The sequence below is a fragment of the Arachis ipaensis genome, chromosome B02, assembly GCF_000816755.2.
Source record: "Arachis ipaensis cultivar K30076 chromosome B02, Araip1.1, whole genome shotgun sequence".
Taxonomy (NCBI): domain Eukaryota; kingdom Viridiplantae; phylum Streptophyta; class Magnoliopsida; order Fabales; family Fabaceae; genus Arachis; species Arachis ipaensis.
Window position 1 is genome coordinate 84644558 of NC_029786.2, and position 14535 is coordinate 84659092.

General features: G+C 35.5%; 3 protein-coding genes across 3 annotated transcripts; all 3 read left to right on the plus strand.

Annotated features, from left to right (window-relative positions):
- LOC107628435 (aldehyde dehydrogenase 22A1-like) lies at positions 2478-4073 on the plus strand. The gene is made up of 4 exons (XM_021116971.1): positions 2478-2537; positions 3109-3216; positions 3405-3691; positions 3825-4073. The coding sequence occupies exons 2-4, from the start codon at positions 3201-3203 to the stop codon at positions 4071-4073; spliced, it is 552 nt and encodes a 183-aa protein (XP_020972630.1). The 5' UTR covers positions 2478-2537; positions 3109-3200.
- On the plus strand, positions 4195-5848 carry LOC110269266 (DEAD-box ATP-dependent RNA helicase 38-like). Its single transcript, XM_021116972.1, has 5 exons — positions 4195-4432; positions 4631-4696; positions 5066-5312; positions 5466-5598; positions 5818-5848. The coding sequence occupies exons 1-5, from the start codon at positions 4226-4228 to the stop codon at positions 5846-5848; spliced, it is 684 nt and encodes a 227-aa protein (XP_020972631.1). The 5' UTR covers positions 4195-4225.
- LOC110269267 (villin-3-like) lies at positions 5897-7569 on the plus strand. Its single transcript, XM_021116973.1, has 4 exons — positions 5897-6055; positions 6165-6296; positions 6774-6923; positions 7320-7569. Exons 1-4 carry the CDS (start codon positions 5897-5899, stop codon positions 7542-7544), a joined length of 666 nt encoding a protein of 221 aa, XP_020972632.1. The 3' UTR covers positions 7545-7569.

A 14535-nucleotide genomic window follows, 5' to 3' on the forward strand; every position in this document is an offset into this window, starting at 1 on the left:
CTCAGATTAATTAAAAATACCTATCAACTGTACAACTTCTGATTATTAATTCTTTTAATATTTTATAAAATTCATAATGTAATAGTAATTGTTGCTTACGACGTGCAAATTTTAAGAGGCATTAGCACATGCATATGTTAAGAGACTATAAACAAATAGTTAAATACCAAATAGTGTAATAGCAATTTATGAATATATGCAGCAGCACAAGCTTTAAACTGAACGCCATTGTAATTATTTATTTAAATTCACAAAGAGAATTATTATATTAAAATTTTGGTGAGTTTATCACCAGGCATTTTTTAAAATTTAGGTCACAATGTCTAACCTTAAATACACTTATAAAACACTTATAATATTATCCAATAATACGTCAAAGAAGTGATGATCACATCAATAGTGAGAATTTAAATAGTCTTCATATATATAACACACATGCATGTTAAGAGAATAAGAGGCTATAAACAAATAATTCAACAACCAATAGTAATAGCAATTTAATGAATTTGAGTATATGCAGCAGCACAAGCTTTAAAACAAACGTCATTTTAATTATTTATTTAAATTCACCAAGAGAATTATTATATTAAAATTAAATGAAAATTTTGGTGTTTTTATCACCAGGCATTTTTTAAAAATGTAGGACACAATAATGTCTAACCATAAATGCACTTATACACTAATACACATATATATTATCCAATATATCAAATACGTGGTCACATTGAGAATTTGGATGCTTTGTTGAGTTGTCATTCTCACAAGCTAAATATATTTTAGGTATAATACTCATTTAACGTGTCTGTTTTCTCGATCTAATTATTATGTTTGATAAAAAATATTTTTAAATATATTTAGACGTATCCAAATATAATAATGCGTCAATATATTTAATTGTATTCTTAGCTTATATTTTGAAAATGAGTTTATAAATAATATGCATTATAAGTTATTAATACAAAAATAATAAAAAATGATTTATATAATTAAAAAATAATTAATACATTAACTTTAATAAAATATCAAAATATATATTATCATAATTTATCTACAAACTTATTTTTATTTTATACATAAATTATGTCTTCGTATCTACTAAAATTAAAATTAGTGTGTCGTATCATGTCTGGTGTCTCTGTGTACTACACCATAGACAGTAAATGGCGGCAGCCATTAGCAGCGGTTTCGAAAAGCATTGCTAAATGGCTGGGGTGCCAATTTTGGGTGGTGCGTGCAGGTATGTTTGGTTTTTATCAATGGTATTAATTTTATACATTAGGTTAATTTTTTTTTCTTTGGTCCAAAATTAAACTATGTTAAGATTAATTATATGTTGAATATTAAAAAGGGAAAAATTAAATAAAATAGATAATGTGAATTCAATTGTTATAGTAAAGAGTTATTAATTAAGTAATCAAAGTTGAACGGACTCTAAATTCAATGTTCCCAGCTGCCCCGCTCCAAACTCTTCAAAAAGTAGCTACTTCATATATGTTGGTAGTTCTTTATTTATTTATTGTTTATTCGATAATAATAATGAGTACGTATATTGAGCCAACTCATTTATGACAAAACCAAAGTCTATCTTTTGTCTTTCTGTATGACGACAGTTATCTATTTCACATTTTATTTTATTTTATTTTTATTTATTCCTAGTGTATATAAAAAAAACTCTATAATTGTTCGTCTCATGTTGTTACCAAAAAGGAAAAAACACTACTAGAAAAATAGTTATTACAGACGAATATTTTCGACGGATTTTATCCCATGAAAATACAGACAGAATTTTAGAGAGATTTTTTTATCGAAAAATAAAAAAAATGAATTAGCATAAATTACAGATGGAGAATAGAATTTGTCGATAATTCTGTCGGTAAAATTATTTTTTTCGTGGGAAATGGTTACAGACGGATTTTCCGTCTGTAATTAAATAAACGAAATGCTGCATTTTATTAAATTATTACAGACGGAAATATATTAGAATAAGATGCATGGGTCACTTTGGTTCCAATACTTCAGTTCACTTTTTTTTTCACGTTCTCCTTGAATTACTCTCATGCCTTCTCTCTCTCCATTGAAGATGTGACGTCCTCCACTGTCGCCGCTGCTCACGTCGCACGAGCTCCTTCCACCGCCGCTCTCAATGTGTTTGCTCCTTTCGTCGTCACACGAGCTCTCTCGGCCATGCTCTTGTCTTACGAGCTCCCTCCGCCGCCGCTCTCAGGCTGCTTCTTCTCTCCTCGCTGGAGGTTTGTCATCGTCTCTTCTCGTCGCTGTTAGTTCAGGTAGGCCTCCGCCTCCTTGTCGTCCCTAGCCCTAACCCTTCCATTGTGATTCTGTTCCGATTTCATTATCTCTAGCCCTAACACTGTCCCTTCCCTGTTTTTCTTAATCCTAATTCTCGTCCCTTAACCCTAATTTTCCGTTTGTTCTCTCCGGTTTAAAATTATGTTATATGGATCGATTTTAATCCTAATTTGTTTTTTTTAGGTCCGCTGAAGGTTACACCATTTATGGTCGAGTGAAGATCCCCAGCAGTATGCTTTGTTTTTCTTTTTTGTCACTCTGATTTTTATTTTCTTACTTTTTAGTTAATTCAAAATCTAATTGTTGGATGGTGACTGATGCGAATAACCATTGCATTCGAATTGGCAGATTTTTTATATTTTGTTCAATAAACTTTATATGAACTAAAGCATTCAACTTTAATATATAGATGCACTAAAGCACTTTAATATGTGAGATTGACTTTGAATTGTTGATGGGACTGGTAATGGTGCTTGGGGTCATATGTCAGTTCAAGTTGTTCATATTATTTTGGAGTTCACACCAAAATCAAGTTTGATTTAGTCATTCAGAATTCATCTAATTTGAAGCTTCGGTTGGTTTATAGTATCAATTGTAATTTGAAATATTTAGGAAGATGGTTGTCAGAGCCTGTTAGCATCTCTGGTGTCATTTCATTTACTTAGGTGTATCTGATAATGTTAATTGAGTGGAATTCAGTAAGGTTTTGCTAGAGTTCATTGTGGTGTGCATCCATTCCTTTGTGTGCATCCATTCCTTGCATCCATTTCTTGTTAATGGTGTGCATAAATTTGTTTGCAGATTTAGGAACAAAAGACTATATAATTCCCGGAAAAGTGTGAATGTCAAAATCATACTCAATGGTGGTCAGAGAGTTACTTTTTTGAGGCCTGATGGATATTTCTCATTGTATCCTTTAATTTACATCTTCATTTTAAACTCATTTCAATTTGCATGATAACTGCTATTGCAATACTTCAGGTCATGTTTAATTTGATCTCTCTTTGCTGTCCTGATATTGCTTTTGCAAAGTTATAGTTAATGATAGTATTTCGTTGTTGAGCAACAAACTAGTTCCTTAACATGTTTGCTTTAAGCCACAACGTCCCAAATATTTCTTGATGGATGCTTCATGAGGTCTGAAAATTATAGCTTCTTTGATGAGTATGCAGGGCCAGGGGACAAGGCTGTTTGTGGAAACAAAACTAGGACGAATTTGAGTTTTCAAGTGGCCGCAAAGCAGGCGATTTTGGAAGTAGTTCAAGCTGCACCAAACAGCATAGGATGCTATGCAAGAGGGAAGGTTGATGTTTCTGGAAGGGTAAATGAATCTGCTTATGTTTTAGCTAATTGTTGGAAGAGTTTGAACAGTAGTTCTTGCAAAGTATGTCTTGAGAATTCTCATGAAAATTGCTGATTTCGGACTGGTATTGATTTAGAGGGGAACAAGGTCCCCTGAGCTATTTTGTATTTTATCCCAGTTTTTTAAGCCTCACACAGTTAATGATTACTTGCAGGGTCCACCACTGGCTGGAAGGTATGACATGGGAGCTCTATGCATGCATGAGCATTCTGAAAAACTTGAAGGCCTTATCAATGATGCTATAGATAAAGGTTCTGAAATTGTTGCAAGAGGAAGTTTCGGGCCTATTGGTGGAGATGCAGTTAATCAGTATTACCCCTCAACTGTGATTGTTAATGTGAATCACTCCATGAGATTGATTATTAATGTGATAAGAAAACTATCGCTTTCTAAAAAAGGGTAGAAAATTAATTCGTCTCAACCCTGAGGATGTATTTTCTCAGAGAAGTTTATCCAGACATGTTAGTAATAGACTTAACAAAAAAGTTTATCTACTTGAAGTGTGAAGTGATTGGTTTTTTCTATGTGTCTTAGAACACTGAAGTTCTCCGGAAGATGGGGAAGCACACAGGGATTAGCTCGGAGTGTGCCGTTCCGACAGATAGCAGGGATTTAATTCCAATTCAAAAATGGAAGTCAATTAACGCTCAGGTGGTTATTGGGACTCCTGGCACCATCAAAAAGTGGATTTCTTTCAAGAATTTGAACCTGACCAGATTGATGATTCTTGTCTTTGATGAGGCTGATCAAATGCTTGCTGAGGTAAGTTTTGCATTCTGATGAAATGTAATGTGATTGCTTTTAGTTAGGATTTAAAGTTTCATTGTAGTTTAGAATTGTAAATTGAAGTTGTGATGCTTCTCCGCTTATGTGGAGGATATAGAGGGTGAGAGCACTATTAAGTCACTTGACTCTATGAACTGTGAATTTCCTAAACAACTATGAACTGTGTTGTTGCAGGATGGTTTTAAGGATGATTCCTTGAGGATAATGAAAGAAATAGAAAAATTCAATTCTAGCTGCCAGGTTTGTTGAACTGCCTCTCTTATAGTTTGCATGCATGTATGCAAAGTTCAATCCATTTGAGAATTCTTCTCTAGATATAAAGATGAAACGTATATCCTAATTGATTGCTTTAATTAGGTTGCAAGTTGTGTTGAAGGAAAATATAATTGTTCCTTGATATTTGAGAAACTTCTTATTTGTGCAGCTGAACAATTGCATCTACTTAAATGTACTATGCCATTGCATCTTCACGTTAATGATCTGAATCATTGCATCATTACTTGAATTGATTTATTGGCCTAGATGTAATTTCTATGCATTTAGTTCAAATATTTGGGTATACTTGTGTGAGCTGTTGATATGTATATTTTTGTTTCTTTTAATCTCCAGGTTCTTCTATTTTCTGCCACATTCAATGACATTGTCAAGAACTTTGTTGAGAGGACAGTTAAAAAGGACCATAATAAACTTTTTGTTAAGAAAGAAGAGCTTTCTTTAGATGCTGTGAAGCAGTATAAAGTGCACTGCCCTGATAAGTTGTCAAAGATTGAGGTGATAAAAGATTACATATTCAAATTACAGTATCTGAAGCTAATTCAAATATTCAGGAAAGAGCCAAGGCTTTGGAAGTTATCCAGTATCTGAAGGAAAAGTATCATGAAGGGAAGTGTAATGTTGCCATTGTTGGTAAGGGCACATAGTACATGTTTCCATGTCACTTTCCAAAAACCCTATTATAATTTTGTATTTTTATTTCTTTATGACAATAAAAACGTGTTTCATGTTGCAGATGATGGAAAGTTGGACACTGAGTCAGACTCAGGTGAATTTTGGGTTCTCTTTGGTGGTTTTGCTCCAATTGGAAAGAAAGTAGTTAGTGATGATGATATCATTCCTGAGACAACTCCTGGCCAACTCTTTAGGTAAGTTGATTTTATTATCAGCTCCCCTGACCCTGTTTCTTCTTGATGCATGCTTCAAAAAGATATAATAGTGATATTATCAATGATTTTTAGCTGAGATAAATCCACAACAAAGAGATTCATTGGCTACTACCTTTTAAACATTTTACCAGCAGATGCTTGTGCTGGGCATGTGCATTTATTTTGTGCTACTTTTAAATGAACTTTTGGAACTTTCAGAATCATTTCTGAATTATTTTGTGCTATTTAAATAACTACTTTTAAATGAATAAAGCATGTGATTAAGTGCTACTTTTAAATGAATTTATGTCTGTTTCAGGGAGGTTTGAGCTCAGGTTACAAAAAATTAGTAGCAGATAAAGGCTTGCAAGATGAGACATACACAGCAGAAAGTGTCGCGCTTATTCAAATTTCTAGAACTGCCATACATAATAACAATGCAGTGCAAGTTGATGCAGTACGTTTCCATCAATTTTTTTTATTTCTGTCCAGCGTAATTATGTTGCTACAAGCCTATGGTTTATCTTTCTTTACTAGTCCACCCTAATTGTGCTATCCATATTCAGGTGGCAGCGTCATTGAATTCTGCTGAGTGTTTTGTCCTTCAATCTGGCTCTACAATGTTCACTTGGCATGGCAATCAATCCTCCTTTGAGCAGCAGCAGCAGCTAACAGCTAAAGTTGCGGAGTTTTTAAAGGTAGCTGCCATGCTACATTTTTTCTTATGCTCTCTTTGTCTTCTGTTTTCACTTATTTCTTATCCTCTCTAGTTGATATTTATCTATTTTTCTACTTATTTACAAAATAAATCACTGAATTTTTAAGATATATTTTGGGTCCTCTCATTATTTTAAAGATTAACCAACCTGTTTCAGTTTCAATCTTATATAAATCACACAGTTTTTTGAGTTTCTGGTGTCTATTGACTTGTATGATTCACCTTTGGGAATAAGTTTAACACTTCCACACATAACAAGTTCGCAAGTTTTTTATTAGAATGGATTTCTATAAAATTTTTGTTATCCATTATACTTCTGTTTGCCTAAATGGTTACTTCAAGATGAAGTCATTCACCAGTTGGCTAAATGGTTTTTAATATGAAGATTATTTAGTAATAGTCATTGTTACAACATACCTTATTTCTTAATGTGCTACACTGACGCATCCATATCCAGCCTGGAGTTGCTTTAAAGCATGCTAAAGAAGGAACAGAAAGCTCTGCTTTCTGGTTTGCTCTTGGAGGAAAACAGAGTTACACCAGCTTTCTGGTTTGCTCTGCCTTGTCTAATTCCTTTAATTCATCTTTTGATATGACATCCAGTATGGTATGGCAATATGTTTAAGATTGTATAAACTATGTTTTTCTTTGTTATTTTATAGTCAATGAAATTCAACCAAAAGTAGGTTCTCCTAACAAGAGGGTGTAGGATAATGATGGAGCATTTAAGCATATTGTATATGGTATCTTTTCTTTTGTTATTAGTGGTAAATTTAATAATTATATTTAGGTAGGTATAGGTTCAGGTTTTTTCATCTTTGCCAAAAAGAAAATTGAAGGAAAGAATATCATAGTATTTAAATTAAATTTGCCAAAAAGAAAAATGAAGGAAAGATATCATAGTTTTTAAATTAAATTGAACATCTCCAAATCAAGTCACAGATCATGATGATTTCATACTCCATTGGAACTTGCCTTTCTTTCTAATACTTTCTACTCTCAGTCACAGGATAGATTGAATGGGCTGAATCAAGGAGGACCAAGACAAAGAGCAGAAGCTTTGGCTGATTTAAACTATGCATTTAAATCATCATCCGGAACCAAAAGTTCTAGCCCTAAGACAACTGGAAGAAGTCAAGGATCATCGCCACCGCCGCCACCTTCAATGTCTTCGGATGAGGACTATGATGATGATGAGGATGAAGATGACACTGAAGACTATAGCTGATAGTTTTAGTATGGTTGAACAATATACTAGGAATTATAGTTGATTATCAATATATTTTGTTTATATTTTGAATTATATTGACTTGCTTGTTTATAGTACTTCATAATACGATGAATTTGTTTATTTTTTGAAATATTATAAATATTCGAATACAAATTAGATAAAAAATTGTATTAAATTTATATTTATTTTGTATGAAAATAAGTTTATTTTGCAATTAGAAAAATAAAAAAAATTCTATTTTACCTTATAGATGGATTTACAGACGGATTTTCTATCTGTAATCAGAACGTGGGATGATTTTCCAAAGTTCAAATTACAGATGGAAAATCTGTCGGAAAATCCGTCTGTAATTACAGACAGAAAATCCGTCGAAAAGTTCGTCGCCTTTGGGAAATGGATAGAAAATTTACAGAGGGAAAATCCGTCGGTAACTTGTAAAAATCTATCTGTAATTTTCCGACGGAAAAAAATTCGTCGGTAAATAATTTCTGATGGGGCTTTTACAGAGGGACAAAATCCGTCGGTAATTTCATCGGTAACCAAAAATTCGTCTGTAATAAAGACTAAATCCGTCTGTAAATCTGTCTGTATTAATCTATTTTCTAGTTGTGAAAAGAAGTGATTGTATTTTATGTTTTCTTGTTGTATGTGCAATAAACATTTTTTATGGTGGGCTGATATATCATTCAAATATATATAAAGGATAATAAGATGCATGACTTCAGAATAAGGAGGATCTGTGAGGTATCAGATGCTGGGGGTGAGATGAGAAATGCACGAATAGAAAAAAGGGAAATTGAGAGTTGAGAGAAAGTGTGTTTATGTGTTTCTAAGATTGAAAAAATGAGAATTAGTTAGTTTTATGGGTTACAGTGCAAGTACTTATAGTGTGAGCTGCTAATAGCTTAATAACTAATCAGTGTAACTAACTGAGTTGCTAACTAATTGAATTGCTAACTGATTGCTGAGCTGTCATTGGCAGCTTAACACCTTTCTAACTGCTTTTACTTTCTGATTCTGGAGTGGTTCACTTGTGCACACTTATATGCCCCTTAAAACCAAGGGCTTCTAACTGCTTCTGCTTACTGACTCTGGAGTAGTTCACTTGTGCACACTTATATGCTCCCTGAAACCAAGGGCTGCTCAGTTGATGTTGCTCTAAGTAGTTGCTTTAAGGTTCTACTTCAAACACTCTTAACAAGTCCCTGAACTTGAGGAAAGCTGCTACTGAAAGAGGCTTTGTCAATGTATTTGCCAGTTGATCCTGAGCTGGGATATGCTGCACAAAAATTTTTTTTGGTGACATAATCTTTGAAAAAGGACTGATGACTTAGTGCAAAATGTTTGGATTTATTGTGTAGGATTGAATTGGCTGGCAATAAAATAGCACTTTGATTGTCACAATAGACTATGGGTTTAGTAGAGCAAGGGACTTCAATTTCACCCAGCAAGTTTTGTAGCCAGATAATCTCAATTACTCAATCTGAGATGCCTCTGAATTCTGCTTCAGTGCTGCTTTTGGAGACTGCAGTTTATTTTCTGCTTGCCCATGACACTAAGTTTGAACCTAGGTAAATTTCATAGCCATTTGTTGACTTCCAGTCATCAACATCAATGGCCCAATCAAAGTCACAAAACCCATATATTTTGAAGTTGGTGAATTTGTTGAACCATAGCCCATGTTGTAAGGTGCGTGCTAGATACCTGAGAATACGCTTGACAGCTTTCTAGTGGAATTCAAGAGGGATGTGGAGAAATTGAGCTACTTTGTTCACAGAGAAAGAGATTTCTGGTTTGGTGATTGTGGCATACTGAAGGCCACCAACAATGGATCTATATAGTGTGGGCTTGTTGAAGGTAGTGTCACCAAAGGCAAAGAGTTTTAAGGACGAAGTCATAGGGGTTGGTACTGATTTTGTATTGTTCATATCAGCTTTCTTTAGAAGTTCTTTGATGTATTTGGTCTACTTCAGTGTGACAGTCCCTATGGAGCTTTTACAGACTTCAATTCCAAGGAAGTAGTGTACTTTACCAAGATCTTTTAAGGAGAACGTGTTGTGCAGTTGAGCCATAATTGTTGCAATTTCACTTTCAGAGGTACCAGTGACTAGAATGTCATCTACATAGACAAGGATGTAGGTGGCAGAGGTTGTTGGAGCCTTGTGAACAGGGACACATCAGATTTTGTGCTTGTGAAGCCGGACTGATGAAGGGCAGCACTTAGCTTTGTAAACCATACCCTTGGAGCTTGTTTGAGTCCATAGAGTGATCTTTGGAGCTTACAAACTTGCTGATTGTTGGGGGATACAAAGACCTTTGGTTGTTTTATAAAAACTTCTTCATAGAGGTCACCATTTAAGAATGCATTGTTAAAGTCGAACTGGCAAATTTTTCACCCTTTTGTAAGTGCAATGCTCAACATGACCCTGACCGTTGAAGGCCTGACCATTAGGCTGAATATCTGGTCATAATCAACCCCTTGCTTTTGGTGAAACCCCTTCGCCACATCAGGATTTCTTTTCACTCTGAACACCCATTTACAACCTATGGGAGCTGAGTGAGTCGGAAGATTGACCAATTGCCAGGTGTTGTTCCTTATTAGGGCTGAGTATTCTTCTTCCATTGCTGCTCTCCAGTGTGGGGTGGCAAGAGCTTCTTTGATAGATGCTGGTAGGGGCTCTTCTGCACATTGTTCATTGTTGGGAGCCAAGGTAGCAATGAGGGCTCTGGGCTTGTAAATGCCACTTTTGCTTTGAGTTTTCATTGCATGATTGTTCTGAGTTGTGGGTGGTAGATGGGCCTCAGCTGATTGCGCTTGCGCACCAGGTCCAATAGCTACCTGCAATGGCTTAGTGTCATAGGATTCTGCAGAATCAATTGTGTTAGTGGTTGTAACAATATCATTGACTTCAACAGATGCATTTGGTACTGAATTGGATACCACATTGATATTAGTGGAAGGAGTATCATTTATGTTTATGCATGTTGGTGGGGGAGCAGGGAACCGGGGATAGGTTTCATGAAATGTGAATGTGGAGGGTGGGGTGAGGTTCGGTCTGGTTGAAGCTGGTGCAGAGGTGGTGAACAGGGTTGGATAAGGGAATTCATGCTCCTAGAAGATGACATTTTGAGACATGTAGATCCTACCAGATGGAGCTAGGCATTTATAGCCTTTATGATCTGGGTTGTATCCCAGAAAGATGCATTTTTGAGATTTGTGATCAAACTTATGTTTGTTGTAAGGTCGTAGTAGAGGGTAGCATGTGTAGCCAAAGGCTTTTAGGAAGTGGTAATCTGGAGTGGTGTTGAAGATGGTTTTTAGAGGAGTTTTGATGTTGAGGACCTGAGTTGGTAGACGATTGATAAGGAAGGTTGTTGTTAAGATGGCTTCATCCCAATATGGGAGAGGTAAGAAAGCTTGAGAGAGCAGGGTTAGGCAGGTTTCAGTTAGGTGCCTGTGTTTACGATCGACACAGCCATTTTGTTGGTGTGTGTAAGGACAAGTTAGTCTATGTTGTATTCCCTAGTCCACAAGGAACTGGCTGAAGGCTTTTGAGAGGTATTCCCCACTATTGTCAGTTTAGAGAGCTTTGATTTTATGGCTGATTTTGTTCTCAATCATTGTTTTGAATTGACAAAAGGCTGATAGGGTCTGGGACTCTACTTGTAGCAAGTAGGTGCATGTGTATCTGCTATAAGCATCTATGAAGCAAGCATAATATCTGTAGCCAGATTTGCTAGGAAGGGGAGCTTACCCCCAAAGGCCTGAATAGATGAGTTCTAAAGGTGTGGTGTGTTGTGTTTGAGAGTGAGAAAATGGGAATTGGTGGATCTTATTTATGCAGCAGGGTTCACATGATATGTTGAAGGAAGTATTAGTCTGAGATGGCTGAATATGGAGTTTGGTCAGGATGGCTTTGGTGATTTTTAAGGAGGGGTGGTCAAGTTTTTTGTGCCACAGTTCCAAGGAGTTGGTGGTGTGTGTATTGGTTGTTTGAGGTTTGAGTTGGGTTTTCTGCAGCTGGGCAGGTAATACCGGTGTTAGTTGAATTTTGGTTAACGGAATTAGCTGACTTTTGTGTAGGATGTGGATTGGGTATCATAGTACAGGAATTTGGATTTTTTGAGGCTCATGCTTTGCTCACTTTGGTACTTGAGTTACAAGTAGAATTGTTCAAAGTTGCATTAATAACATAGTTCAAGGAAGGATCATTAGCAGAATGAGCATGAGTACTAAAAAATACACTTTTATTGAGTTGAGAGGTAGCTGTATCAAAGTTTGCACTATCAATGTGTGCGATTACATTTGTATCTGCAGCATTGATTACATTTGTATCTGCAGCATTCTTACTGATACTAGTCCTAGCCATGCTTTCATTTACAGGCCTACTGCTACAAGCTACTAGTTTATTGCTAGTTTATTCTTGCTTTTTTTTTTGTTCTTTTGGCATATCACAATGGGATACTTGAATTTCTTTTTCTTTTTCATTTGCTAAGCTTTTGACACTAACATTTGCATAAGGTCTCTTTTTAACATTGGCTGCTTTTTCTTTTTCAACTTTTCAAATTGGCCTTTGAATTTGGATATCATCAAATTTATACAATTCATTCCTAAGTCTGCCTTGGAACAGAATCTTCTTGGATTCCTGACATTTTATAGCATACAGGTAAGACCAGAATTCAAAAAACACTCCATTATCTAATGCAAACTTTGATACACTGATTAGATTTTTGGAAATGGTAGAGACATGAAGCAAATTCTGAAGTTTAAAAATTTTGTTTAACATAGATGCATGAATGATAGACCTTCCAATATTAGCAATGCTCATACCTTTTCCATTACCTCCAAACACCTGTTCAGGTCCCTGATATTCTGAACTATTGATTAGGTTCATTTGGTAGAATGTAATGTGGTGAGACGCGCCTGAATCGGGGTACCATCTTGAATCTAAGCCTGGAATGGTGAGCAGTGCTTGGGGGTTTTGGTTGGCTTACTGTGTTTGTTGATTTTGTGATATGTACGTCTGGGTTTGTAGAGTTTGGGGTGGATAAAAGTCCTGAGTTTGCTGGTGAAACCCATTGTTGGGTGGTGGAGGTCCACTGTTTTAGTGTTGGAGCTCTAGGTTCTGATAGTTTTGATTGAATCTGTGATAGTACTGCCATACGGTATGGCCTATTCTCCCACATAGTTGGCATTGAGGTTTGTTGTTCTGCCACCAGGATCTTCTTTGCTTGAATCTGGTTTCTTGTGTACTAAGTTGGCATGCACCATGTTTAGGTCAGTTTTGCGAAACCTCTCATTCACTTCTTCCTGAGCTAACAGCTGTGACTCTAAATCATTTATGGACATGTGATCGGATCTTGCATTAACCATGGTGATAAAGGCACTAAATTCTTTGTCTAGTCCTCCTAGTGTACATTCAAAGTATTCATCTTTGTGTAGCTGTCATAGGGTATTTCAGTTTGGCATTCCACATCTTCTTTGCTTGAATCTGGTTTCTTGTGTACTAAGTTGGCATGCACCATGTTTAGGTTAGTTTTGCGAAACCTCTCATTCACTTCTTCCTGAGCTAACAACTGTGACTCTAAATCATTTATGGACATGTGATCGGATCTTGCATTAACCATGGTGATAAAGGCACTAAATTCTTTGTCTAGTCTTCCTAATGTACATTTAAAGTATTCATCTTTGGTCAGAGGAGCTCCAAGAGCAGAAAGGGAATTCGCTACCTTGTTGATTTTTGTGATGAATTCTGAGATTGATGATCCATGCTTCTTGACTGTCTTCAGTTGCGCCTTTAGCAATTTTATCTTGGATTTCATTCTTGCTGCAAAGCGTTTTTCAAGGACTTCCCAGGTCTTGAAGGCATACTCATATTCAACCACTTTGTTTACGAAAGATTCATCCATAGCTAATAACATCCATGCTACAAGACATTCATCTCTTTGCTCTCATTCTTCAAATTCCTATGAGACATTTTCTGCCACTTGATCTTCTACTGAATTAAACTTTCTTGGCATTGAACCCGCTGTGATGTGATTTTGCAACCGATTTGCTTTGATGCATGCAAGGGCTTGGCATTTCCAGGCTTTGTAGTTGTTCTCATCTAACTTGATTATTGCAGGAAAATTGGCAATTGAAGCCATAGGTGGAGCCAAGCGATTCTGTGATGCGGAAGAGGGTTGGTCCATGGATCAGAACTGGTGCTCTGATACCATGTGAGGTATCAGATGCTGAGGGTGAGATGAGAAATGCACAAATAGAGAAAAGAGAAATTGAGAGTTGAGAGAAAGTGTGTTTGTGTGTTTTTAAGATTGAAAAAATGAGAATTAGTTAGTTTCATGGGTTACAGTGCAAGTACTTATAGTGTGAGCTGCCAACAGCTTAACAACTAATTAGTGTAACTAATTGAGTTGCTAACTAATTGCTGAGCTGTCATTGGTAGCTTAACACCTTTCTAACTGCTTTTGCTTCTGACTCTGGAGTGGTTCACTTGTGCACACTTTCATGCCCCCTGAAACCAAAGGCTTCTAACTGCTTCTGCTTACTGACTCTGGAGTTGCTCACTTGTGCACACTTACAGATCCAATATATATAATGTGCAACTTCTACTTTTACTTAAAATTCCATAAGTTCTGCATAGCAATGAAATATACATACTTTTATTTGTCTTTAGTATCTATCTATGAGTGTATGTTGTGTTATATATATGGTAACTTTGATACTGCGTTCAACTTTGAATCTATACGATTAAGTTAAATTATATAGTCAGAACATAATACATCACAAAAAGTTAATTAAATTATCTAGACTAGCTAATTTTATACCTTTATACTTTCATATAACTGTAATTATATAGAATAATATTAGAAAAAGAGACAATAATTTAAAATTATTTTATTTAATTTAATATTAATAATTATATATATAATTATATATTTATTATATTTTAAAATATTCATTTATTTTAGAGTAAATACCCTTTTC